General features: G+C 38.8%; 1 protein-coding gene across 1 annotated transcript in view; it reads left to right on the top strand.

The window, feature by feature from the left end:
* The first annotated feature begins 5,260 nt into the window (after positions 1-5,260).
* The window catches only part of Frmd7 (FERM domain containing 7), a 95,783-nt gene continuing 73,460 nt past the window's right edge, over positions 5,261-27,583 (top strand). Inside the window, exon 1 of the mRNA XM_071606088.1 lies at positions 5,261-5,532. Within this exon, the coding sequence (XP_071462189.1) occupies positions 5,261-5,532 (272 nt within the window). The remainder of the gene's footprint in view (positions 5,533-27,583) is intronic.

Raw genomic sequence — 27,583 nt, 5'->3', positions numbered from 1 at the left:
GCATGCCTGTGAATGGAATCATAGAATGTATGAACTTTTGGAACTGTATTCTTTCACTTTGCATAATATTTTCAAGGTTCATCCAAGTGGTAACATGTATCAGCACTTTATTCTTTCATGGCCAAATAATGCTCCATTGTATGGATATACCACATCCCATTCATTCTTTCATCCACTGATATATTGTGGGGTTGTTTCCACCTTTTGAATACTATGAAAAATGTCACTGTAAACTACTTGTGCACAAGTTTCTGTGAAAACACATTTTCACTACACTCAGACACATACTTAAGAATGGAATTGCTGGATTATATAGTGATTCTATACTTAATTGTTTGAGGAACTCATAGACTGTTTTACCTGGGGAATTTTTAGAATACCCTATGCCCCGCCCACACCAACCATCTCCCAGCCCTGATCAAATGAATCATGCTCTCTAGGGTTGGACTCCTTTTGATTTTAATACTTCCCCTTAGGTACATTCCACTGTGCTACCCATATTGGATTCAACTGCACTACAGTAGTATCCAGTAATATCTGGAATCTCAGTAATACCTAGTATATGGAATTACTTAATATTATCTTTTATTGAAAAATCATCAATTGAAAAGACTCAAAAAAAAAGACCATATTGTTTCAGTATTTGTTCATTACCTAAGCCAGCTACTCTAGTAATGCATGATGCTGGAAAGACATGGTTTGACTAGAACTTTCAAGACTTTTAGCTCTCTTTTCTGGCAAAGTTGATCTTTTTTAAAATATATATATATATATATATATATATTATAGTTGTAATGGACAGAATGCCATTATTTTATTTATTTCTATGTGGTGCTGAGGATTGAACCCAGTGCCTCACACATGCTAGGCAAGCACTCCACCACTGAGCCACAATCTCAGCCCTAGGTTGATCTTTATAGCAGGAATACAAGACAGCAAATATCAGGCTGGATTTCAAATGCACTAAGAAAGTATTACTCACACACATTCTTTGTCACATTTTGTAGGGTGATGCCATGAAAAGTTCCTTCACTAGGGTCTAGAAAGATGATGAGTCTTCAAAAGTTCCTTAAGAAACTGTACCAGACATAGTGGCCATGCACGCCTGTAATCTCAGCTACTTGGGAGGCTGAGGCAAGAGGAGGATCCCAAGTTTGAGGCCAGCAGAACTGTCTCAAGATAAAAGAAAAAGAGCTGGGAATGTAGCTCAGTCAGAAAGTTCTTCTGGGTTCAATTCCTAGTACCAAAAATAAAACAAAATTAAATTAAAATTAAAAAGCTGTGGCACACACCTGTAATCCTAGTAGCCCAGGAGGCTGAGGCAGGAGGATAATGAGTTGAAAGCCAGCCTCAGCAACTTAACAAGGCCCTAAGCAACTCAACAAGACCCTGTCTCTAAATAAAAATATGAAAAGGGGTGGGGATTTGGTTCAGTGGTTAAGCACCCCTGGGTTCAATCCCTGGTACCAAAAAATTAAAAAACAAAAATAAAGAAAAAGAAATTTCAAGCTCCATGGTAGAAAGGAAGAGAACAGGATGAGAACCAGGTGGAGACTATAGAGTTTTTGGGGGCAAGAGGTAAAGGGAGGGAAAATTGGCAGGAAGGATTGTTTGCCTTTTCTCAGCCCCTTTCTGCCCTCAGGCTGTTCCACGTTCCCACATTTCTGGAGAGTCAGATCCGTTCTGACTCTGCTGGTAGGGGACACTGGGGGAAGGGGTGGTGTGTGGGGGTGGAGGTAGATGAGGGGAATCAAACAGATACATCCTGGATTGCATCATTCCACCCAAGGAGAACCCCTCCCTGTTTGGCACAACTTGGTGCCTAGAGATTTACAGCTGAAGACTCTCAAAATATTTCCAGGAGTATGTTTACAGCAAAACACATTGAATCAATCACTAATTATGAATTCTCAGTCTACTTCATATTGCTTCCAGACCTTTGCCCTGGTGACCCTTCCTCTCAATTTGTTTTAAAAGAGGAAATGCCATACTGTTGAAATTTCAGCCAATTCTCATTTGCCTTTTTTTTTTTTGTACTGGAAATTGAACCCAGGGGTGCTTAACCACTAAGCCACATCCCTAGCCCTTTTTATTTTCTCTTTTTGAGATGGGGTATCATTAAGTTGCTGAGGCTGGCCTTGTACTTGTGATCCTCCTGCCTCAGTCTCCCAAGTTGCTGGGGTTTCAGACCTGTGCCATGGTGCCTGATTCACTTTTCATTTTCAGCATGTTGTCTGTAGCTTAAATATGCACAAAATGCTTTCATACATATTAGTTGCAGTTATGCCATTAAAAACCTTGTTTGGACTAGGAAAGTAGCTCACTGGTAGAGTACTTGCCTAGCATGTCTGTGAGGCCTTGGGTTCAAATTCCAGTAACAAAACAAAACAAAATGAACAAACAAAAACACCCCTACTACATTGTAAAATATTATTGTCTTTATTTACAGATGAGAAAACAGAGACTTAAAAATGGTTAGATGACTTTCCCAAACACACACTACTTAGTCTTAGGCAGAGTCTTTTGACTATATGTTCTTTCTGTTCCACCCACCAAGCAGAATATCTAATAGGTCTCTGGAAGCATTTGAAAGTTAAAGGTACTTTTTCTGTAGGGTTCTGCTTTGTTTTCCTTTTTTTTTTTTTTTTGGTATCAGAGATTGAACCCATGGGGCACTTAACCAAGCCACATCCCAGCCCTTTTTTATTTTTTACTTTGAGATAGGGTCTTGCTAAGTTGCAAATGGATGAGGCTGGCTTTTAACTCGTGGCCCTCTTGCCTCAGCCTCCCAGCCACTGAGTTTTATAGGTATTTTTGCTCTTAAATTTTAACTCCTGAACTATAAATAGGGGTAAAAGAGTAAAAAGTATCACTAAGTGGCTGAGATTGTGGCTCAGTGGTAGAGTGCTTGCATTGCATGTGTGAGGCACTGGGTTTGATCCTCAGCACCACATTAAAAAAAATAAATAGAATAAAGGTATTTTTTAAAAAGCACTAAAGAAGACTAAGGAACTAGCTGAGCTTAATTAACATGAATTTACAGTGGGACTAATCTTTATTGTTTGTTTTTAATATTTGCCAGTACCATTGAATGCAATAGTTCTCAAAATTTTTTTTTAAGTCTGGAATCCTTTTTGAAATGTGATAAATACAGTGCATTGTTGGGGGCTGAGGATATAGCTCAGTAGTAAAGTGCCTGCCTAGCAGGCACAAGGCCCTGGGTTCAATCCCTAGCACCACCAAAAAATTAAATGCTTAACACAGTGTATTGTCTATTCAGATAAAACACATACATATGTATATGGAAAATTTTCATATAAATTTGAAACATTTACACAGCCCATCTTTGAATTCTAGGTTATAAACCCGTAAAAGGAACAGAAAAAAAAAACATAACTTTACTTATCCAGAATTGAGTATTAGCATGGCAAATATGATAGGAATTTTAAAATACAGCAAATTTAAAAGATCTATATCCAGTTGCTGACTTAATATTTCCACTTGGATATCAAATAGAAGTCAAAATTTAGAACTCTTGACTTCCTCCTTTCACTCCAATAGGTCTCTTCTCCAATCTTCCACATCTCTGTTATTAGAACCACTCAGTTACTGAAGTCAACACCTGAGTCATTTTTGATTTTTCTTTTTTGCTCTCATATACAACTGATCAGCTGGTCTTGTCAATTTTGCCTTCATCACGCATTCTATAGCCATCAACTTCTCTTTATATCCACTGCCACCAGTCAAGTCTAGGTCATGTGGATGGGCTGAGAAAATGCTTCAGAGAGAGAGAGAGAGAGAGAGAGAGAGAGAGAGAGAGAGAGAGAGAACATTTAAAGGGATTCTTGAAAAAGGTGGAACATTTTGTGCTAATCCAGGTAATCCCTGTGAAAGGCATGGAGGCCCCAGGCTCTGGAGGTAGCAGGGTGAGTAGAGCTTTTAAAATGGGTATAACTCTTCTGCTTCCTCTTCCTGAACAATTCAGTCCCCAAGTCAGTAAATGGTCAGGAGCATGGTGGCTTGGAGGAACGAGCAAGGGCTCTCAAAGAAAGGGGTCATCAGACTCCCAGCACAGTAGTATATAGAGTTAGATGCCAAGCAGGTACAGGGGTTTCAGTCTGCAGTGTGGGCAGGGTGTCCACACATAAGAGAGGCCCTACATGGGGTGTCAGAACCCAAAGAGGGTAATGAGGCTGCCCATTCAGGGATGAGGAAGGCATCCATGGAACAGCAACCTGGTTTGGGGCATTGGAGGCCAAGCAGGGTAGAGAAGGAATCTACAAAATAATAAGCAAAGGGGAAAAGAGTAACTGTAGTGGAGAAGGCCAGCAGATACCCCCTAATCATAAGGAAATATTAGATCAACTCAAGTTGGGGACATCCTGTATGCAACTTGCCTGTAATTTTCAGATGTAGCTGATGTTTAGATTTGACTAGATTTAGCTGAGTGCCATGGCACATGCCTTAATCCCAGTGACTTGGAAGGCTGAGGCAGGAGGATCAGTAGTTCAAAGCCAGCCTCAGCAACTTAGCAAGGCCTTGTCTCTAATAAAATATAAAAAAGTGCTGGGGATGTGGCTCAGTGGTTAAGTGTCCCTGGGATCAATTCCTGGTACAAAAAAATATATATATATTTGACTAGATTTTTAAAATTTGGAAAGTAATCATAACAAATATGATAAACAAGGGGTTAATAGCATTTATATATGAACAACTCATACAAATAGAGAAGAAAAACTTAAAACCTCAAGAAAAGCAGTTGCTTTGTGCTCATTTGAAGAATTTCATTTCTCCCACAAATCAGCCTGGTAAAAGAAAGACTGGTTCATTCAGAGAACCTTGTACCTTTCCTTTATGGCACTTTTCCCTTTCATCATTATTGTTAAATATTTGTAGATCTTTCTGTATAATGCCTGTCTCCCATTTTCTTCTGTAGGCTGGAAAAAAAAAAGCAGTATTTCTTTTGGCTTGTTTTATGCATTCTGGGGTTCTCAGGATTTAGTACAGGGCTTGACATACAGTTCTCCACCAGTAAATATTGGCTGATTGCATAAATGGAGGGGGGGCAGGATATTCTATAACAGAGAAACAGATCATTTATGGATTGAGTCCCATGCCTAGAAGCCAAAGGGATTAGAACAGTCCCTTTCACCCATCTGCTTTTGAGGCAGGCCCTAAGACAGGGAAGATCTAGCTGTCTGTGCAACTATGGGGAAATGGAACCCCTGGCAGAAACCTTCACAATGCTGGCGCCTAGGGCATGGAGAAACTGTCCGCCTGCCAGCAGGAGATCCAGTCTGAAAACTTGGCAGCCTCAAAGCCTCACCTGGAACTGACATACATCCGGAAGAGTCCACCAACCACAAAAGTTGTCTTTGCCCTGAAGCTCCTGGCAGAGATCCAGGGTCACTATGCCATGGTGCTCCAGAGCCCAGAAGCAAAGGGGGCAATTGACCAGCAGTGTGCCTATTGGAAGTTCCCCCGGAGAAAGCTGTCACATAGACCCAACTTTCTTATCTCTTTAGACAAGAGGTCTAGCCCAAAGCTTTTTCTAAAGACTTCATGGTAGAGATGGGGGGAAAAGCTGTCACATAGACCCAACTTTCTTATCTCTTTAGACAAGAGGTCTAGCCCAAAGCTTTTTCTAAAGACTTCATGGTAGAGATGGGGGAACATTCCAGACAGAGAAAAGTTCAAGTAAACTTATACAGCCATAATGCACAGTGAGATCCTACAAGTAGTTTGATATAACTGAAACTTTGGGGAGCAGGTGGAGCAGACCAAAAGATGAGGCTCAAAGTACAAAAGGCCAACTTCTGAATGCCTCACCAAGGGAAACAAACTTCATTCTGACGTGGTGGAGAGCCACCAATACAACCAGTTTCATGTGAGTGCCAGCTGAAGTATCATCTGGAGTGGGAGGCAAACCATTCAGGAAGCCATTAAAATGGTCCTGGAAAATATAAGAACGGCTTGAATTGGGGTAAAGGTAGTGAGTACCAGGAGAAGTAAAGACCAGTTGAGAGAGGGAGAATGGACTGGGAGTGGAGGTGCATGCCTGCAATCCCAGTTGCTCAGGAGGCTGAGGCAGGAGGATCACAAGCTCAAAGCAAGCCTCAGCAACTCAGCAAGACTCTATCTTTAAATAAAATATAAAAACAGACTGGAGATGTTTCTCAGTGGTCAAGCACACCTGGATTCAATCCCAGGTACCAAATAAATAAATAAACAGGGGCTGGGAATGTAGCTTAGTGATAAAGTGCCTCTGAGTTCAATCCCCAGTACCAAAAAACAAATACCCACACAAATATATCAGAGTACTAATGCTCTTTCACAGGCACACACATAAAAATAATTGAATAAATGAGTGAACAATTTTTTTTAAAAAAAGGCAGAACTACAGACTGGGTGTGAAGGGTATCAATGGTGATTTCACTGAGGTAAGCAATGAAGTTAATAAATGAAATTTTGGGGGGATGTATTAAATTTGAAAGGCCCACAAATTATTCTAGTAGAGATGTCCTATCAGCCCCTGGATTCACCAGTCTGCAAAGGACTAAAGCTCAAAAAAAAAAAAAAAAAAAAAAAAAACAAGGCTGGAGATATGGACGTGGAAATCATTAACATAAAACCAAGGCCATGAGAGTAAATAGGATCACCTACAATGATGTCAAACAAGATCTGAAGGCCAAAGAGAGAGCCAGAAAATTTTCCATTGCTTAAAGGATGGTCTGAGGAAGAAAGGTCATTGACACTGGAGAAGGTAGCAGAGGTTATGTCTCCTATGTCAAGAAAGGGAAGATTTTTGAGATACTGGGAGTGGTCAGCTCTGTCAATGGCACTGTGAAGTGCTAAAAACATCAATTGGACACAATAATTAGAAGGCTACTGTGAGCTTTTCCTAGGATAGTCACAGGGAAGGTGTAAAGGCAAAAGTCTGACACCATTAAGATTCCAAAGGAGAGATCTACAATCTGAGGATATCCCCCCCAGGAATACACAACACTTTATGAATTCCATGAGTAAATAAACCCTTGTTTCCAAAACAAGGCTATTCTAAGTAGGTGTCATTTGTAAGAAGGTGTTGCTTCAGGCCAAAGGCCAAAACATGTCTATAACTGAATTCATTCATCTGCTAGTTGAATTGTATCCCCCCAAAAAAGAGATACTAAAATGCTAATCCCCCTGCCCCATACCTTAGCACATGTCTTTATTTGGAAATAGAGTTATTGCAGAAATGAATTAGGATGAGGTCATGTCCTTAATCCAATGCAACTGCTCTTAGGAGACACAGACAAAGACACACAGGGACAATGTCAAGCAGAAACTGAGATTGGGGTGATATGGCTTAAAGTCAAGGAATACCAAAGATTGAAAGCTACCATCAGAAGCCACAAGAGGCAAGGAAGTCTGTACATCTCTGTTTTTTAAATCCAGAAATGTTGTGGTAATATTGTTCCCCTGTATCCCTGTATCTACAGGTTTAATACCTATTATTATTTGGGGGGTACAAGGGATTGAACCCAGGGGCTCTGAACCACTGAGTCACATCCTCAGCCCTTTTTATTTTTTATTTTGAGACAGGTCTCACTAATGTACTTAAGGCCTCACTAAATTGCTAAAGCTGGCTTTGAACTTGTGATTCTCCTTCTTCAGCTTCCCAAGCCACTGGAATTATAGGCATGTACCACCATACTTGGCCTTAATATCCATGGTTTTAACCTGCTGCAAATTGAAAATAAAAACAAAAATTTTAAAAATCCAATTACATCTTCCTGAAGTTGTACACTTTATGTCTTGGCAGTACTCCCTAAACAATACAATATAAAACTACTTACACTTTTCCATTATATTAAGGATTAAAACTGATTTGAGATAATTTTAAATCATGGGGGTCTGGGGATGTAGCTCAGTTGGTAGAGTGCTTGCCTCCCATGCACAAGGCCCTCCCATGCCCAAGGCTTTAGATGTACAGAAAAAATGGAGCATAAAGTACAGGAATCCCTACAACCACTCTCCCTATACTCCTACATTTTCACTTGCCACAGTCTCTCTTATTGTTATATTTTGCATTAATGTGGTAACCATGTTATAATTGCTGAATCCATATTGATACATTATTATTAACCAGAGCCCATAGTTTCCATTAGGGTTCACTCTGTGTTATACAGTTCTGTGGGGGTTGATAAATACATAATGTCATGCATCAACCACTATGTACAATACAAAAGAGTTTTATTGCCCTAAAAATCCCTTGTGCTTCCCCTTCCTCTCCCAGGACCACTGGCAACCACTGATCTTTTTTATTGTCTCCAAAGTTTTTCTTTTACCATAATGCCATATAATTGGAAGCATATGATATGTGACCTTTTCTGATTGGCTTCTTTCATTTAGCAATATGCATTCAGAGATCATTCACATCTTCTTGTGGCTTGAAAATTCTTTTTATTGATAAATAATATTCCATTTTATCAACACACTGAGATTTATCTATGTGTTTTCCTTTTGAAGGACATTGGTTGCTCACAAGTATCAGCAAATATAAATAAAGCCGCTGTAAACATTTGTGAGTAGGTTTTTATGTGGACATAATTTTTCAACTCATTGGAGCAAATACCAAGGAGTGTGATTGCTGGACTGTAGGGTAAGAATATATTTAGCTTTTTTAAAGAAACTGCCAAACTATCTTTTAAAGTGTCTGCACCATTTTGCCTTCCAACCAGCAATGAAGAGGCTTCCTGTTGTTCCACATTCTTGTCAGGTTTGGGATTTATCAGTGTTTGGGGCTTAACCCATTCTGATAGGTGTGAAGCGGTATCTTGTTGCTTTAGGAAATAAGCTTTTCAGAAATGAATAGCTTGAGGTTAAAGCTACAAAATTGCCAACTCTAAGATCCTAGGGACAATTCTATAAACCAAGACATTCCTTCATAAATATGTAAACCCTTCAGAATGCCACAGGTAAATAAACTTTTATTTCAAAAATAAACTTTCAGTTTGAAAATAAATACACAAGTATGTTCCCACGGGGAAAATGATGGTGGCTAGGATGTTGCAGAGTTAGCAAAAGTTTCAGAGGTCAAGTAACTACTCTGCTGCATCATTGCTGTTGGCAACTAGTGTTTTATCTTATTTAGCCACCCTCCCTTTAGACCTACACCCTCCCATAACTCCAAGATGGAATTCTTTCAGTCTCCTCTTTCCCTTTCTCTATCCATCTTTTAAAGTTTCTGTCTCTAGCCTGGTGCCGTGGCACACACCTAGAATTCCAGTGGCTAGGGAGGCTGAGGCAGGAGGATCACGAGTTCAAAGCCAGCCTCAGCAATGGCAAGGTGCTAATCAACTCAGTGAGACTCTGTCTCTAAATAAAATACAAAAAGGGCTGGGGATGTGGCTCAGTGGTTAAGCGCCCCTGGGTTCAATTCCTGGTACCCCCCCCCCCCAAAACAAAAATTTCTGTCTCCATTAGTTTACTTCCATCTCCCCATCATCTTGCTGGTCCTGTCCTTTGCTCTGTTATCCCCAGCTCCTGTGCTCCATTTCATTTCTTTCTCCTCATCTAAATTTTGGAAGTATTTCACTAAGTGAAAGAAGCCAGGTGCTAAAGACCACATGTTATATAATGCCATTTATGTGACATATGTAGTATAAGCAAAGTCTTAGAAACAGAAAGTAGGTTGGTAACCAGGGGCTGAGGTGAAGGGAAATAGGGAGCTATTGCTTTCTGGTGACAGCTTCTATTTGAGGTGACCTACAATATATTTTCTGTTTTTGTTGAAATCTATTGAATAGTGGTTTTCCTCTATCTAAATTTAAAAACAAGTAGAGTACTTTTTAATTTTTTTGAAAATTACATTGTTTATTCCACATGTGTGATGTTTCTTTCCTCCTGTAGCCTTTTCGAACAGTCTTCTGGGCCTTGAAGACCAATTCTTTGGAAGTATTGAGAAAGGACTATGTGTAAAGAACAAAGGTCACCTGGTCTTTAGGTCCTCCATCATGAACTAGCTGAAAGTGCTTTCTGGAAATTCATGAAAGTCTCCATCCTTGACTGCATCTTTGATATTTGAGAATTAATCAGAGTGAGGCTGTGGTAAGTCAAAGAAGTCAGTGAACCTATTTTCTAGTTTTCAAGGCCTACCAAGCACCAAAATGTCTGTTTGCCTTGGGATTCCAGATGCTGTTTTCTGTGACTGGAACATGGTTCTTTATCAGTATCCCCAGAGGGAATATTGTATCTCCTCAAGGAAGACTGATAATTACTTCTCTGGTGTCAGACTTTGAATCTTTGGAAATATTTTCTGTATTGGTAAATGGGATTGAGGAGAAGTTTGCAAGTACTATTCACATGAGTTCCTCTGGGGCCAAGGAATCCTGGTCCCTTGGTTAGTAACACTCAAGAGCAGCAATGTTTAGATTTCTCTCTGAGGAAAATAGATTTTGTTCTTAGTACAATTCAGTTGGGGATTAGATGAAGTTTCTAGGGACCTTGTAGTTTGGATGCCCCATGGTTTCTTACATGTGAGTGTATTTGATGCCCACCCCACTTGCAGGCCAAACACTCTACAACCAGCCCCTCAATTTCCTTATCATTTGCTCACAATTTCTGCCTTGCAATCTGGGTCTTTCTTCTTTTTCCTTGCTTTGCTTTGTTAGCCCAACACTTCCCACAACCCAAGAGAGCTCAGGACAGTTTCACTTGTTACCCTGGAATTCCTTTCATTGTCTTCATCCTCCTTGAGCTCTCTAAAGCAGTTGACATTGACCTTCCTTCCCTTCATTCTTGAAGCTCTGTCCTATTTTGGAATGCTCATGATAATGACTTAGTCTCTTCTTTCTTTATAATTTCAAATTCTGAAGTTTCATTCCTCCCAGGGCCTCTGTTAATGCTTCTATGAGAAAGGCTCTCAAATATGTATCTGCAGTCCAGCCCTCTGTCCTGGGCTCCGTGTACTCAGATTTGACTCTCTGATACATATATTTATCTAGATAGCACAAAGGTGCTTCAAATTCAGTATACCTCAGACCAAATGTGATATCACATGCCCATAATGCCAGCAACTCAGGAGGGTGAGGCAAGAAGATTGCAAGTTTGAGGCCAGCCTCAGCAACTTAGCAAGACCCTGTCTCAAAATTAAAAAGAAAAAAATGTAATGTACCTCAAACTGAGCTTTCCATCTCCCTTCTATACCCCATCTCCCACTTATCTTCTTTTCTTGTATTCCCTATTTTGATGAATAGTCCAATTTTCTTCCAGAGACTTAGATTTGAAACCTCAAGATGAGCTTACTTATGTCCCACTACACAATAAAATTCCAATAAATTCCATCTTTCCAATGTGTCTTGTATTTGTTTCTTTCTCCCCATCTCTGCTATCATTGCTTGATTCAGGTCCATGTTACCACTTGCATATTACAATAGCCTCTCTGTGTCTCTGCTTCTATTCCAAACTACATATCTTGCTATTTTTAAAAAATCTGATCCCATCCACTCCTTGTTCATGTTGTAACACTAGTGCTGTAGAAATTTTCAAACTGTATTACTTTCTGCATCAAAGCGTTTAGTTACTCCTTGACCAGCAAATTAAGTACTCTTTGTTCTGACATTCAAATCTTTCCCCAAATGACTTCAACCTTCCATTACAATCTTACCTTCCGCTGCTCCCCAGCTTGGACCTTAAGCTTCAGTCAAACAACAACTGATTCTGCTCATTTCGATTGCCATGCCATTGTTCTCACTAATCCTCCTATCTAAAATGATCTGCCCCAGCAAAATTCTTTCCATGCTTCAAAGTCCATTTGGAACATTCACTCCTCTGGGGAATTTTACCTTTATCCCCTTAACGAGATGTCTTTTGCTCTTTTAGACATTTTGGTGTTTTCCTTGTATAGAATCTATTATATTTATGGTCGAGACCACTAGTTTGTGCACAATATCTAATCACCCCTTATTCCTTAGTAAAACTGAAATTTTAAGCTAGGCACATGACCAGGTGTGACTTGAATAAAGACTATAATTCCTAACATCCCTTCAGACACATTTGATCCTGTGATTAAGTTCTGACCAATGGGTTATAAACAAAAGTGATGTGTGTAACTTCTGGGAAGTGTCCTTAAAGGTCAAGGGGCATGCCATCCCTTCCTCGTTCCTGCTGGCCAAAAGAGAAGGAAAAGACTGAAGGTCTCAATGTCATTGTGAATTATGGGTGACTTTAAGTATGAAAGCTATATATGACAAAGCAACAAAAGAGGGAATGTGGTCTCTAGCACTACTTACTACCTCTGTGATGATGACTTCCATTCTGTATGTCTAGCTTAGACCTCTGCCCTTGAGCTCCACTCATTTACGTCCTTCCTCCTGGTTTACATTTTCATTCATAGCCCCTGTTGTTATAACCACCATGCCTAGTCGTGGACTAATGGCTTTAGTGATTATTGAACATGAAAGAGAAACAAACTTCTGTTATTTGGGGGCTTTCCATTGCTAGTAAATGAACCTGATTCCAAATAATATAGCATAGCTCAGCCTTTTGTGGCTTGTCTTATAGATGAGGCCTTACCTTAATCCCTGTTTGACTTTTAGGGCTGTTGGTGTGTAATATAAAGGAACGGAATCCTAAGGTATTCACTCTCTAGCCTGGCAGAGGAATTCCTACTTAGTGGACTCCTCTGAAATGAGATTGCTGATAAATATGTACTTACCTTCCTGTGGATTCCAGGTTCTAACACAAATAGACCATTTCTGGGGTTCAAGAAGAACAGTGCTTCTGATCACAACTGGGGAATATGTTAGAGGTGATCATTTCTTCTCATTTTCTTCCATTCACATGTCAGTCCCAGGGAAAGTAGTTATTAGGACCATGGACTCTGAAAACCAATTTTTAAAATTTAATTAATTTGTTTATTTTATAATAATAATAATAATAATAAGCAGATAACAGATAATAAAATAAATTATTATTATTAGTTGGTACTGGGGATTGAACCCAGGGGCACTTGACCACTGAGCCACATGCCCAGCCCTATTTTGTATTTTATTTATTATTATTAGTTGGTACTGGGGATTGAACCCAGGGGCACTTGACCACTGAGCCACATGCCCAGCCCTATTTTGTATTTTATTTAGAGACAGGGTCGCACTGAGTTGCTTAGCGCCTTGCCATTGCTGAGGCTGGCTTTGAACTCACAATCCTCCTGCCTCAGTCACCAGAGCTGTGATTATAGGTGTGCACCAACGATCTGGGCCCAATTTTATTTTTTTCTCTCCCCCCTCTCCAGGGATTGAACCTAGGGTTGCTTTACCACTGACCCACATCTCCAGCCCTTTTTGTTTTTTATTTTAAACCAGGGCCTCCCTAAGTTGCTATTGCTGGCCTTGAACTTGCAATCTTCCTCTCTCAGCCTCCCTAGCCACTGGGATTACAGAAGTGCAACACCATGCCCAGTTGAAGACCTATTTCTTGAGTTTAAATCCTACTTCTACCCTATCCTAGTTCTGTGACCTTAGGCAAGCTACTTAAACTCTCTATGCTTTCATTTCCTCACCTCTCACTGAGTAACAATAATAATGCACTTCTCTGTAGACCGCTGTGAAGGATTACATGAATTGATACACATCATAAACACATACAATAATGCCTGACACATATAAGTGCATATTATTAGCAAATCATATAATTATTAAGAATTTAATGGAGAACAAAGTAGACATTTCCGTTCTCCTGAATCTTGTAGTCCATTAGTATAAAGAACAGATATTAAAAGATATTTAAGCAACTTTCAATTTTTTCATTTTTTATGTGGTGCTGAGGATGGAACCCAGGGCCTCATGCATGCCAGGAAAGCACAGTACCCCTGAGCTACAGCCCCAGCCCTTAAACAACTTTTCATGTAGAGCTGGAATAGTGCTACAAAGGGGCTTCTGAGCTTGCATGAGGCAAAGCTATTCTAGTCCAGGAATCAGACTAGACATATATGTAACAGTGACATTTAAGCAGTGGCATGAAGAATGACTAAATTAGCCTTGGGAAGAGGAGTAAGGCAAAGATAAGGAGGATAAGAGAACCCAGGTATTTTGGTGGTCTCTGGCTGGGCTGAGCTGCTCAGCCTGATGGACAACATTGTAGAAATTAAAGATGCCTACAGGAAGGACTGCATGTGCTCCTTCCTGATAGACAAGGATGTTAACAACTGATAGACAAGGGCCTTGAAGGCCAAGGAAGAGAGTATACCAGTGACTTGGCCTTTGGAAAAATCCTCCAATCCCCAGGAAAATTGTAGGGCAGAGTTGCACAGGCCAGGGGGGGATACATTTTTTCAAGGCAGGTCAAAGGATCCGTGAGGATATTCTGGCAGGGGAGGATCAAGGCAGGGATTGCACAAAATTGGCCCAATAGCTTTTGCAGTTGAATTTTAAAAAACAGTCCTGGAATATTTAAGAAATCATATTTGCTGAACGTATGTGAAGGGTTGAGTCAAGAGACCTCAACTGCTCAAATGTATTCCTGGCAAGTACAACCTTAAATTAGAGGGGCTAAATAAAGATGTGGCCTGCCCTTTCTGAAAGTTTGCCAACCACTGATACAGATCATGTGGGACATGGGGCCTCATCTGGGCTGATCTTAGGGCAGACACTGGAACTTGCTTTCTGGCTGAAATCTCTGACATCAGCCTTAATTTTTAGTCATGTATCTCTTTTTCAAAGGCATAAAGTACTGGGGGCCCTAGGGGAGTGTGGGTTTAGTCCTCAGCAGGCCAAAGGGTTCCTTGTCTAGAGAGTAAATGATTGATTCCTGGCTCCAAGCAGCCTGCCCCAAATTGTTCTTTTCCTCTGCATAGACCCATCATCTTCTTGGCTTTTAGAGGTGCCCTTTGACTTTTGAGCAACATCAGAAGCGTTCTTTTAGTTTAGCATCAGTAAACACTTCAGACCTCCCAGGCAGCTCAAAGTCATGCTCCACATCACCTTGTTTGGAAACATCACCATCTGGTGGATTTCACTGCATGCGCTCTCAAAGACCTGGCTATGTTTTGCCAATTGAGGGCATCCATGACTGGCTAAATATTCCAGCTGTATACTGACTTGGAGATTGGTAATGGAGGAAGCCAGAGTTTGGGGCCAAATAAGATAGAATATACTGTGCATCATGCTTCTAAGCTGAAATCTTGGCACAGTCAACTGGACATGTACTATTTGGCTCTCTCAGTAACATGAGGTGCCCCCAGGCCCTTTCTCCTAAAGAGTCCCATTGAATGTCTGTGAACCTGGACCACCTTTGCAGGGACCACAGGAAATTTTCAAAGGCAGAAAGGAACTAATAAATTTCTTTATTTTCCTTTCATAGGTGATTGAAATCTAATCCCTGGAATCTGAAAGGAGGCTAGACTGCCTTCCTTCAACTGCAGGCCCTCCCTGGCATGGTCTAAACCCAGGGATTCCAGGACTAATGATCCTGTGGGTAGCCCAGCCAAAACCCATGTTATGAATCCACACTACTCAGGGTTTTTTTTTTTTTTTTATCATACTGAGGGTTGAACCCTGGGGCACTCTATCACTGAGCTACATCCCCAGCCTTTTTAGTGTTTTATTTTGAAACAGAGTTTCACTAAATTGCTGAGGCTGGCCTTAAATTTGTGATCTCCTGCTTCAGCCTCCCAAGTCACCAGGTTACACTATGCCTGGTTACAAAATAGAATTTTTAAGGATCCAAAGGAATATGTTTAAATTACGGATTCATTTTAGATCGAATGATCTAATTTGTTTAGAGTATTCTATATCAAGCTTCAATATTTTCTAGGTGGCAGGGTCCTCTTTGCAAGTGAATTCTCACTTGGAACACCAATATATTAAACAGAAAGAAAACAAAGACACAGAGGTTGGAGTTAGGCTAGATGTACAGGAAGAAAAGCAGGATTTTCTGTGGTCTCTGCTATAATGTAAGCTCTAGAACAGCAAGAATTTTGCCTTGTTTGTTCAATGCTACATTCTCAGTGTCTACAATAATGCTTCACATTGACAGGACTCAACAGGTATTGATGAATGAATGATGGATATACAGCATATAAGGAAGGTGGGCACACAATAGACACCCCAAAGATCTTGGTGCTTCTTACATAAAATCCTGCAGAATAAGAACTTCAGCCTGGAAGAATTGTGCCCTCCTTGGTCACCCACCTCCTTTGTCATCCTTCTTCCTCCTAAGAACCTTCCAAAAAGGGTTAGATGTATAATGCAGAACTGGCTGTGCAGGGAGAAGAGACACTGTGCAGAGTGACTTTGGTCTCATAGCTTCTTTCCAATCTTTTCAAATACCTTTGGGCAAATAGCACCATTTGCAAAGATCAGACCCAGCACCTGGTGCAAAACAAATATGTACCTCAATTAAGCAAATACCCTCTTGAATAATAGTGTGTCAGTAAGGAGAGAGGCAACACGTTTGCTCAGTTGCCAAGTCAAATTGGATACTTGGTTAATTGGGAAAGAACAAAGACAAATTCTGGAATCAACAGGACCCAAATCTAGGTTTGCTAGTTATTGGTTAGCTGACCTTTGGGTAAGACCTTCCTGAACTTTGGTTTCTCTGTCTGCAAAACTGTCTTCATTCCATATCTGATAAAAATAGTAGCCACATCATAGGTTTGTGTGGAATTGAAATGCATTGATTAACTGATCAGAAGAATACCTAGCACATAGTGAACACTCAATAAAAACATGTCTTTTGCCAGGCACAGTGGCACATACCTATAATCCCAGTGACTTTGGAGTCTGAGGTGGGAGGATCACCAGTTTGAGGCCAGCCTCAACAACTTAAACACTAAATAGAGTGACTTTGGTCTCAACAACTTAGTTAGACCCTGTATCAAAATAAAATAATACATAAAAATTGTTAGCTAAATGCCTAAAAAAAGGGACTGGGATGGTAACTCAAAAGTAGAGTGTTTACTAGCATGCACAAGGCCCTGAGTTCAATCCCTAGAACCATAAAAAAAAAAGAAAAAAAAGTGACAATTGATGCATGGTTTTCTGTATCAATAATAATGATTAATGCTATTTTATGTCTGAGACTTCTCCCAGTAAATACAAAAACAAACAGTTCTGTGTTAAAAAAAAATAAAATAAATAAAACAACAAAAAGGGCTGGGGGTGTAGCTCAGTGATACTATGTCCCTGGGTTCAATCTCCAGTACCACAAAACAACAATAACATCAACAAAACCCTCATCTTCCCTTTCTTTTTTTCCTAGAAGTTCCAGAAGTAACATATTATAAGACAAACTATATATAGAAATCCCAAAGCAAACATCAAAGATGGATCCTGCAGAAATTCAGACACTTGAGTTCAGGGGCAAATATTAGGATACAATGGGAGCATATTTTAATTGATAAATTTCTGATGCACACACAGGGGAAAGAAGGGAGAAAATCCAGATTCTTAAATCTGCTGAGAGGTAGGTAAAAATGGAGAGGAAGAGAGTTGGGCACCAGAATCGGGAATGTGTTACCTGAGTTAAAATCCCAGCCCTGTCATTTGCTGATACTTACCTTTTTTGGACTTTGATTTTTCTCACCTATAAAATGGGGATAATAATAAGAATTTCCATATCAGGAGGCTGTTGTAAAAGATGAAATGTCATAACATATTCAAAACTCCTAAATACTGTAAGAGTTTGATGTTCAGTAGTAGTTATTCCTAGGATTATGTGCATAGAAAGAGAGTGGGTTGGAAAGAATGGCAATTCCCCCAACTCTAAGCAGGAACGGAGATGTATTTCTAGCTAAATGGGGAAACTAGAAAACAGAAGCATGGGGGTGGGGCAGGATGGAATTTCAGGCTAAGTCCCAACCTTTTTCTTATCCTTCAGGGAAGCTCTGGTATGTAAATTACACATCAGAGCTGGACTTTGATATTCCCACAGCACTCAGTCATTGGCTAAGCACTGCCCTGGAGGGATGTAAGCTCTCAGGCTCTTCTGATTTCCTGTACTTTAAGAAAAAAAGGGGGAGGTGGGCTCTAATCACTCAAGGCCAGATGTCTTAAAAGGGTTACAAGTATTGACCATTGAATGCCAAACACGTTGGAGGGCAGTTTGTCAGTTTCCTACAAAACTCTTACCATATGATCCAGCCATCCTGATCCTTGACATTTACCCAAGAGTTGAAAATGTATGTCCACGAAAAGACCTATGCGTATGTTTACAGCAGCTTTATTCACAATTGCCAAAGCTTTGATGCAACCAGGATGTCCTTCTGTAGGTAAATGGATAAACTGGAGTATGTCCAATCAATGGAATGTTTTTCAATGCCAAAAAGAAAAGAGCTATCAAGCCAGAACAAGACACGGAGGTACCTTAAATGTACATTACTAAGTGCAGGAAGACAACCTGAAAAGTCTACATATTATTGACTCAAGTCAGTCAATACATTCCATGCCCCTGGCTTCAGAGATTGGGTCAGAGTTGAACACATCATCCAATTCAAACCAAAAAGGGCTAAAGACACAGAAGCTTTGTTTAAAATATTGGAGGAAACAAACTTCCCCTTCCGTGCTGGATGAATGATAAAGCCCATAGCCCCAGGGACTGCAGGGCAGCCACTTTAGGAATATAATAGAAGAGTCTGATAAAAAAAAAAAAATCACACTGACACCATGGGAAAAGACACAGATATGGAGATAAACTAAGTATTTGCTGCCTGAGACACTAGATCAAATATATCTATATACTTCTGGACTTTTCCAATAAAGGATGTAACAAATTCCTTATTAATTAAGCTAGTTTAATTTGGGCTTTCTGTTACTTGTAACCAAAGACCCTGATTTATCACAGTTCTGGATTCCGGGGCTAGTACATTGTCCACAATGACTTTGGGTAGAAAGTGATTCTCTTCTTTTTAGATGTTGTCCATAAGCTTTTGATTGATGTAATTATAGTTAAAATTCAAAATGTCTTGACTACAGCTTTCAAATAGACACAAACATGGGAGGTGAGATTGGAGTAATCATAAGAGTATTGGACAATTTAAACATATGCCTCCTTATATTTCAGCAATTGTAAGAATTTTTTTTGTATTTTTGAGGTCAAATATTGTTAGGCTTTGAATGTGATTTGTCCCCTAAGGATTCATGTGCTGGAAGCATGATTTCCCAGTGTGGTCATATTGAAGTGATGGAACCTTGAAGAGGGAAAGCCTAGTAGGAGGTGGTTAGGTCATTGGGGGCACCACCCTTGGAAGAGAATAGGATAGTTCTCATGAGACCCTGGTTAGTTCCCATGAGAGTGAATTGTTATAAAAGAGAGAACCTTGATTCTTTCCCACTCTCCAGCTCTCTGTCTTGCCATGTAATTTCCTTCTCTTTCACTTGCTCCATCATGATGCTATCCCCCATGATATGATGCAGTGAAGGAGGGCCCTTGCCAGAGCTGGTATCACCTTATCTGCACTTACTGCTTCCAACTGTGAGCTGGATAAACCTCTTTTCCTTGTAAAGTAGTTAGCCTCCAGTATTTTATTATAGTAATGGGCATATATACATGTGGGTTAATACACCAATTCTAAAAGTGCAGTTTGGCGAGTTTGGACAAATATACAACCACCAACACAGTCAAAGATATAGAATATTTTCATTACCTCAAAGAGTTTTCTTGTGTCTTTTTGTGGTCAGAACTCTCTACTGCTGGTCCCAGGAAAATAATGGTTTTGTTTTTGTTTTCTTTTACTGGAGACTTGACTAATTTTGTATAAATGTTCCTATAAATGTGTTAGCTTCATTTACATGTAATAATAATTTTAAGATTCATCCTTGCCATTGCTTATATAGGTTGTTGATTCCTTTTAATTGGTGAGTAGTATTCTTTTATATGAGCACACCACATTTTTTTTTATCCATTCATCTGTTAATGGATACTTGTTTTTTTTTTTTTTTCCAGATTGGAACAGTTTTGAATAAAGCTGCTATACACATCCATGTATAATCTCTGTGGAAACAATTCCTCCTGTATAAATATCTACAAATGGAGTATCTCAGTTTCATAATAATACGTATGATTAACTTTATAAAAATTGCTGCTTTTTTCCTTTTCTTTTTTTCTTTTTGGTACTAGGAATTGAACCCAGAGGAACTTTACCACTGAGCCACATTCCAAGCCCTTTTTATTTTTTTATTTTGAGACAGGACCTTGCTAAATTGCTGAGGTTGGCTTTGAACTCACAAGCCTCAGTTTCCCAAGCCACTGGGTTTACAGGAATGCACCATGGTCCCCCAGCAAAACCACAGATTTTTTGAAAGTGGTTATTTATTTTAATATTCCAATGGATGTGTTGTAAGAGAAATATGTCAGACTTAGAGCTATCTCACATCCTTGACAGCACTTGCTAGGGCCAGTCATTTGTAAATTTACCCATTCCAGTGGATGTGAGTTACGATATCATGCTGATTTTAATTTGCAGTTTCCTGATGATCAGATGGTCTTGAACATCTTTTCATGTGCTTATTGCTCATTTCAATATTTATTGTAAAGTGCATGTTCAAATATTTTGTCCATATTTTTTATCTTCATGTAACACTATCCAGAGCTTTTTTATATGCTCTAGATAAAAGTCTTTTGTCAGATATAAGCATTACAAATATTTTCTCACAGTCTTTTGCTTGCCTTTTGATTTTCTAAATGTACCATTGAATAAGTTTTAAATGTAAGTGAAATTTATCACCAGTTTCTTTAAAAATCCATGCTTTTGCCAGACATAGTGGTGCATACCTGCAATCCCAGCAGCTTGGGAGGCTGAGGCAGGAGGATTGTGAGTTCAAAGCCAGCCTCAGCAACTTAGTGAGGCCCTAAGCAACATAGCAATTCTCTGCCTCTAAATTTAAAAATAGAAATAAAAAGGGTGTAGTTGAGTGGTTAAGCACTCCTATGTTGAATCCCCAGGACCAAAAGAGAAAAATTCATGATTTTTTTGTGAACTATCATAATCAATGCTAGTTTTTCATTATTCAAAAGTCAGAGAGATATCCTCAAGGTATTAAGGCTTATTGATTTTTTTGCATATATGTAAGGTAAGGTTAAAGTTTCTTTGTTTTCATATGGATATTCAGATATCCCCATTCTATTTGTTGAAAAGATTATCTTTTCTTTATTGAATTGTTTTGTACCTTGTCCAAAAATCAATTGACTACTCAGATATTTATGTTTGAATTTTCCATTCTGTTCCTTTAATCTCTGCCTATCCATATGTACTGCCTTGATCACTACATCCCCAGCCTATTTTTATAGCTAAGTTTTAAAATCAGGTAATGTAAGACCTGTACTTTGTTTTTCTTTTTCAATATTGTATTGGCTATTTTATATTCTTGTATTCCAATAGAAAATTTGTCAGTTTCTAAAAATTATCTGTTGGGATGTTGATAGGCAGTGCATTGAACCTAGATATTGATCCATAGATCAATTTGTAGAAGATTGCTATCTGACCACACTGAGTCTTCTAATCCATGAAAATAAAAATCTTTCCACTTATTTAAATTTTATTTCATTTATCTCTGCAATATCCTATAGTTTTCACTGTACAAATAAAGTATTTCATTTGTTAAACTTATGTTCAAGTATTAATGCTATTATTATTCATGGAATTATCTTCTTAGTTTCAGGGTTTCATTTTGTTTTGTTTTGTTTTGGGACTGGGGATTGAACCTAGGGATGCTCTACCACTGAGTTACATCCCAGCTCTTTTTATTTTTTATTTTGAGATAGGGTCTGTTTAAATTGTTGAGACTGGCTTTGAACTTGAGATCATTCTGGTTGAGACTCTGGATCCCTGAAATCACAAGTGTGTACCACTGTGCCCAGCTAATTTCAGATTTTTCACTGTTAGTATATAGAAACTAAATTTAATTTTTCATAATGTTCTTTTATTTTGCAAATTTGCTAAACTTCCTAGGTCTAGTCATTTTGGGAGACTTTCTAAGGAGTTTCTATGTAAATAATTTTATCATCTATGCATAAAACAATTTTATTTCCAATCTGGATTTCCACTATTTTTCCCCTCTTTCTGTTTGCCTTATTGCACTGGCTAGAACCTCAAGTACAGTGCTGTATAGAAATGGTGAGAGTTACCAGGTACAGTGGTGCATGTCTATAATCCCAGTGATTTGGGAAGCTAAGGCAGGAAGATTGCAAGTTCAAAGCCAGCCTCAACAACTTAGGTCCTGTCTCAAAACTAAAAATAAAAAAGGACAATAAAAGTAGACATTCCATCCAATTCCTGTCCTTAGAGGTAAAAGCATTCACTAATAAATAATTAAGATTGTTGCCAGGCATGGTGGTGCATGCCTGTAATCCCAGAGGCCTGTGAGGCTGAGGCAGGAGGATTATGAGTTCAAAGACAGCCTCAGCATCTTAGCAAGGCACTAAGCAACTCAGTGAGACACTGTCTATAACTAAAATATAAAAAAGGGCTGGGGATGTGGCTCAGTGGTTGAGCACCCCTGGATTCAACCCTCAGTACCAAAAAAAAAATTAAGATTGTTATTAGTTGTAGGTATTTTATAAGTATCTTTTATACTTTTAAAACAACCTTGATTATTTCTAGTATTTTGAGAGTTTTTATCATGAATATGTTTTTAATTTTTTTGTGTCTATTGAGATAAACATGTGATTTATTAGTTTTTTATTGTATTCATACAGTGTATGATTTTAGGGGAGAGGTTCTGGGGATTAAACTCAGGATGTAGTACCACTGTGTTACATCCCCAGCCTATTTTTATTTTTTATATTGAGATAGGGTCTCACTGAGTTATTTAAAGGCCTCAACTAAGTTGCTAAGTCTGGCTTCCTCCTGCCTCAGTCTTCCAAGCCACTGGGATTACGGACATGCACCACTGCGCCCAGCTTGGTGTATAAATTTTATCTTGCTGCTGTAACAACTAACCATAAACTTACGGGCTTGAAACAACAGAAACATATTGTCTTACATTTCTGTATATTAGAAGTCCAACACATGTTTATTAAGCTATAATCAAGAGCTAGTTAGCAAGACTATATTCCTTTCTCAAGTCTTGATGGGAGAATAAATTCTCTTGCCCTTTCTATCTTCTAGAGACTTCCTGCATTCCTTGGTTTGCAATTCTCTTCTTCTATCTCCAAAACCAGCAATGTCAGGTTCAGTCTTTCCCATGTTGTCATTCTAGCTCCTTCCTCTTTTGTCTCTCTCTTCCACCTTTAAGTATGCTTGTGATAACACTGGTCCTAACTGTATAATCCAGCATAATATTCTTATTTTATAGCCATCACTTTATGAAACTTAATTTCATCTGTAACCTTCCTTTTCCTTTGGCATGTAATGCAACATATTCACAGTTCTGAGCATCAGAATATGAATGTTGGGGCTGACCATTACTCTGCTGATTACAGCATGCCTCTGACCCGCAAAGGTATATGTTTGTTTTACATACAAAATCCATTTATCCCATCCCATGATCTCCAAATGTCTCATTCCAATTATATCAGTAACTAAAAGTAAAATAGATTATCTAAATCTTATCAGCTCAAAAATATCCTCACCTAAATACCCTCACCTAAATGATACAAATCAAGTATGGATGAGCTCTGTGTATAATCCATTGTAGCCACAATTCCTGTCCAATCTGTGGATTTATGGAACTCAAGAGGCAAGTAACTGGCTACCAAAATATGATGACAATGGTATGGAATAATAGTTATATAAACTCCTATTCAAAAAGAGAGAAAATGGCCAGGTGTGGTGGCACACGCCTGTAATCCCAGCGACTCCAGAGGCTGAGGCAGGAGGATCACAAGTTCAAAGCCAGCCTCAGAAACAGCAAGACCCCAAGCAACTCAGTGAGACCCTGTCTGTAAATGAAATACAAAATAAGGCTGGGGATGGGGCTCAGTGGTCGAGTGCCCCTGAGTTCAATCCCTAATATCCATGGAGGTTAATAAAAGGAGTCGTTTTTCCTTAGCAGTTTCAACATCAGGAAAGGCAAACTCAATATATTTTTAAGACCTGGAAATGATGAAGCTAATGTATTCACCCTGTGGAGTAACAATTCTGCCCTTTAGGTTCATGCCCTCCAATTCGTCCTTTGTTTTTCATAAAAGGTAGCACATATGCAGATTATTATTTCACAGCCTGCTTCCTGCATATATAATTTGGGGGCTCTGACAGTCTTCTTTCATATAATACTCTCTCTGTCCTATTTAGTCCAAGTTGGCAGTGTTTCTGCTTGTAAAAATTCTCAAGAACCTTATGTTTCTCCCATGGTTGTCACAGAGATTAACTCCGTTAAGCAAGAGGCTCCTCCACAGATATATCCTAAATAATTCTATCTCTATTTTTGACATCTGCAGAAAGGGTTGAAGGGATCTGAGTTATACCATAATCTCTTCAAAAAGTCTTCTGCATCACTGAATACAGTAGTCTCCCCTTTTCCATGGGGATTACATTCCAATGCCCCTAGTGGATGCCTGAAACCGCAAGTAGAACCAAACCCTATCTATAGAGATTGAGCATTCCTTATCTGGAATGCTTGGGATCATAAGCGCCAGAGATTTTGGAGTTGGGAATATTTGCATATACATAATGAGATATCCTGGGAATAAGAGCCAAGACTAAGCAAGAAATTCATTTATTTCATATATACTTTATACACATAGCCAGAGGGCATTTTTAAATATCTTATTTTAAACATCTTATTTTATCTTCATTTACTTCTCTTTATTTTACATTTATGTGGTGCTGAGGATCAAATCCAGTGCCTCATGCATGCTAGGCGACCACTCTACCAGTGAGCCACAACCCCAGCCCCAGACATAATATTCTTAATAATTCTGTGTTTTATAGTGTGGAAATTTCCACTTGTGGAGTCCTGTTGCTGCTCACAAATTTTGGATTTTTAGAACATTTTGGATTTCCAATTTTCAGATTAGAATACTCAAACTGTATTCTTTTTTCCCCTAAACATATATACTTATGATAAAGCTTAATTTATATATTAGGCACCTAAGATTAACAACAATAACTAATAACAAAATAGAACAACCATAACAATACACTATAATAAAAGTTATTTAAAAGTTATAAATTATTTATTCTGGAATTTCCTACTTAATATTTTTCAACTGTAGTTCACTGGGGGACAACTTAAACCACTGAAAGGGAAACCACAGATTAGGAAGGACTAGTATACTCTGATCCTTTGATCTTTCTGTAGTATTAGCAAAAGGTGTCTCAGCCACACCCTCAGGTTTTGTTCTAGAACATGCTGTTTCATGAGTGAAACTATCCCCCTCCCTGTATTGGAGCTTGAACCTAGGAGTGCTTTTCTACTTAGCTATATTTCCAGTCCTTTTTATTTTTTATACAAAGACAGGGTCTCACTAAGTTGCTGAGCCTGGCCTTGAACTTGCTATCCTCCTGCCTCAGCCTCCTGAGTCACTGACACTACATATGTGTACCACTATGCCCAGCAAGCTTTCACTCAGCTTCTAGCAACTTTTGAAATCTGAATAGGCTAAGACTTTCCCAAATCACCAACTCCTGATTCCTTTTTGTTTAAAAGTTTCCCCTCAAACTGTCTTTCCTCTTTTATATTATTATAAAGCAGCAAGAGGAAACCAGAATACACCTTGTAGACTGAATCTGGAAACCTCAGCAAAATGTCCAATTTCACCATGTATAAGTTCTTTTTCCCACATAACTGCAGAAAAGTTCTTTTTCCCACATAACTGCAGAATGCAATTCTGCTAAGTTTTCTGCTATTATACAATAAACATCCCTTTCTTCCAGTTTACAATAATATGCTCCTCATTTCCTTTTGAAGTCTTACCAGAAGCGTCTTTAACATCCATATTTCTAATAAGTTTGTTCACAATGACTTATTGACTAAGATGATGTGTTTTCTTTACCATGCTTCTGGTTTTCTTCTGAGCCTTCACCAACACAATTTAAACTTTTTTTGTAATTGTAGATGGACAGCATGCCTTTATTTTATTTGTTTATTTTTATGTGGTGCTGAGGATTGAACCCAGTGCTTCACACATGTAAGGCAAGTGCTCTGCCACTGAGCAAAAGCCCCAGCCCACCAATGCAATTTAAAAAAATTTTTTTTAAATATATTTAAGTTGTTGATGGACATTTATTTTATTCATTTATTTATATGTAGTGCTGATAACTGAACCCAGTGCCTCACACATGAAAGGCAAGTGTTCTGCCACTGAGCAAAAGCCCCAGCCCACCAATGCAATTTAAAAAAAAAAAACTAAATATATTTAAGTTGTTGATGGATATTTATTTTATTCATTTATTTATATGTAGTGCTGAGAATTGAACCCAGCGCCTCACACATGCTAGGCAAGAGCTCTACCACAGCCCCAGCCCCTCACCAACACAATTTTGAACATCATATTTCTATTAATAGTATGTTCAAAGCAATCCAAGTTTCTTTCACTCAGGTTTCTCACATTCTTTCAGCCTCCATCCATTGTTCATTTTTCAATTCCAAAGCCACCTCCACATCTTAAGCTATTTATTACAGCAGCATCCCACTTTCAGGTATCAAAATCTGTATTATTTTTCTATTGCTGTTGTAACAACTAACTACAAATTGATTTGCTTCAAACAGTAAAAATTTATCATCTTATAGTTTTATACCTTACAAGTTTAACTGAGGTCTCACTGAGCTAAAATCAAGATGTTAGCAGGACTATATCCCTTTCTGTAGGATTTATGGGAGTATCTGTTTCATTCTTTTACATGTTCTAGAGACCACCTATGTAGTTTAGTTCATGACTCCCTTCTTCCATCTTTAAAGCCAGTAATGGCAGATCCAGTGTTTCTCAGGTAGTAACATTCTGATTACTTTCTCCTCTGTCTCTTTCTTCCTTGTAAGGATTCTTTCCATTACATTGGGCCTACCCAGATAATCCAGCATAATCTCCCAACTTGTATTATCAGACTGGCAATTTTAATACCATATATAACTTTCATTTCCCTTTGACATGTAATAGAACATATTCATAGGCTCTGGGGATGAGAACATGGACATTTTGTGGGGAGCCATTATTCTGCCTATTACCTGTATCACATGAATTGACTTTTAGATATTAAGGCAATATTGTATTCTTGGGATAAATACTGCTTGATCATCATCATGTATCATCTGTTTTTTAATATCATTGAATTCTGTTTGCTATTTTTCAAAGTGATAATGCTGTGTATTGTCTTTTTGTGTGTGTGGCGTTATAGGGTTTTGTATCAGGGTTATACTGGCTTCTTAAAAATAAGCCAGATTCAGAAAGTCAAAAGTCGAATGTTTTCTCTGATATGTGGAAGCTAGTTTAAAATTGGAGGGGGTGGGGGAAGAAATGGGAATTCCATCAAAATGAAAGAAAGATCAGGGGTGTAGAAGAAGGGGACTCAGGGAGAGGAAGGAGGGATGGCATAAGGGAAAAACGGCAGAATGCATCTGACTTAACTTCCCAATGTGCATAAATGAATATACTAAAAGTGAATCTCATCGTCATGTACATCCCCAAGAAACTAATTTTTAAAAATGGCAATAGATAGAAAGATCAG

Source organism: Marmota flaviventris, chromosome X (assembly GCF_047511675.1).
Source record: "Marmota flaviventris isolate mMarFla1 chromosome X, mMarFla1.hap1, whole genome shotgun sequence".
NCBI classification, from domain to species: domain Eukaryota; kingdom Metazoa; phylum Chordata; class Mammalia; order Rodentia; family Sciuridae; genus Marmota; species Marmota flaviventris.
Note: the sequence above shows the minus strand (reverse complement) of the source record. Positions and strands in the feature narration are given on the sequence as shown.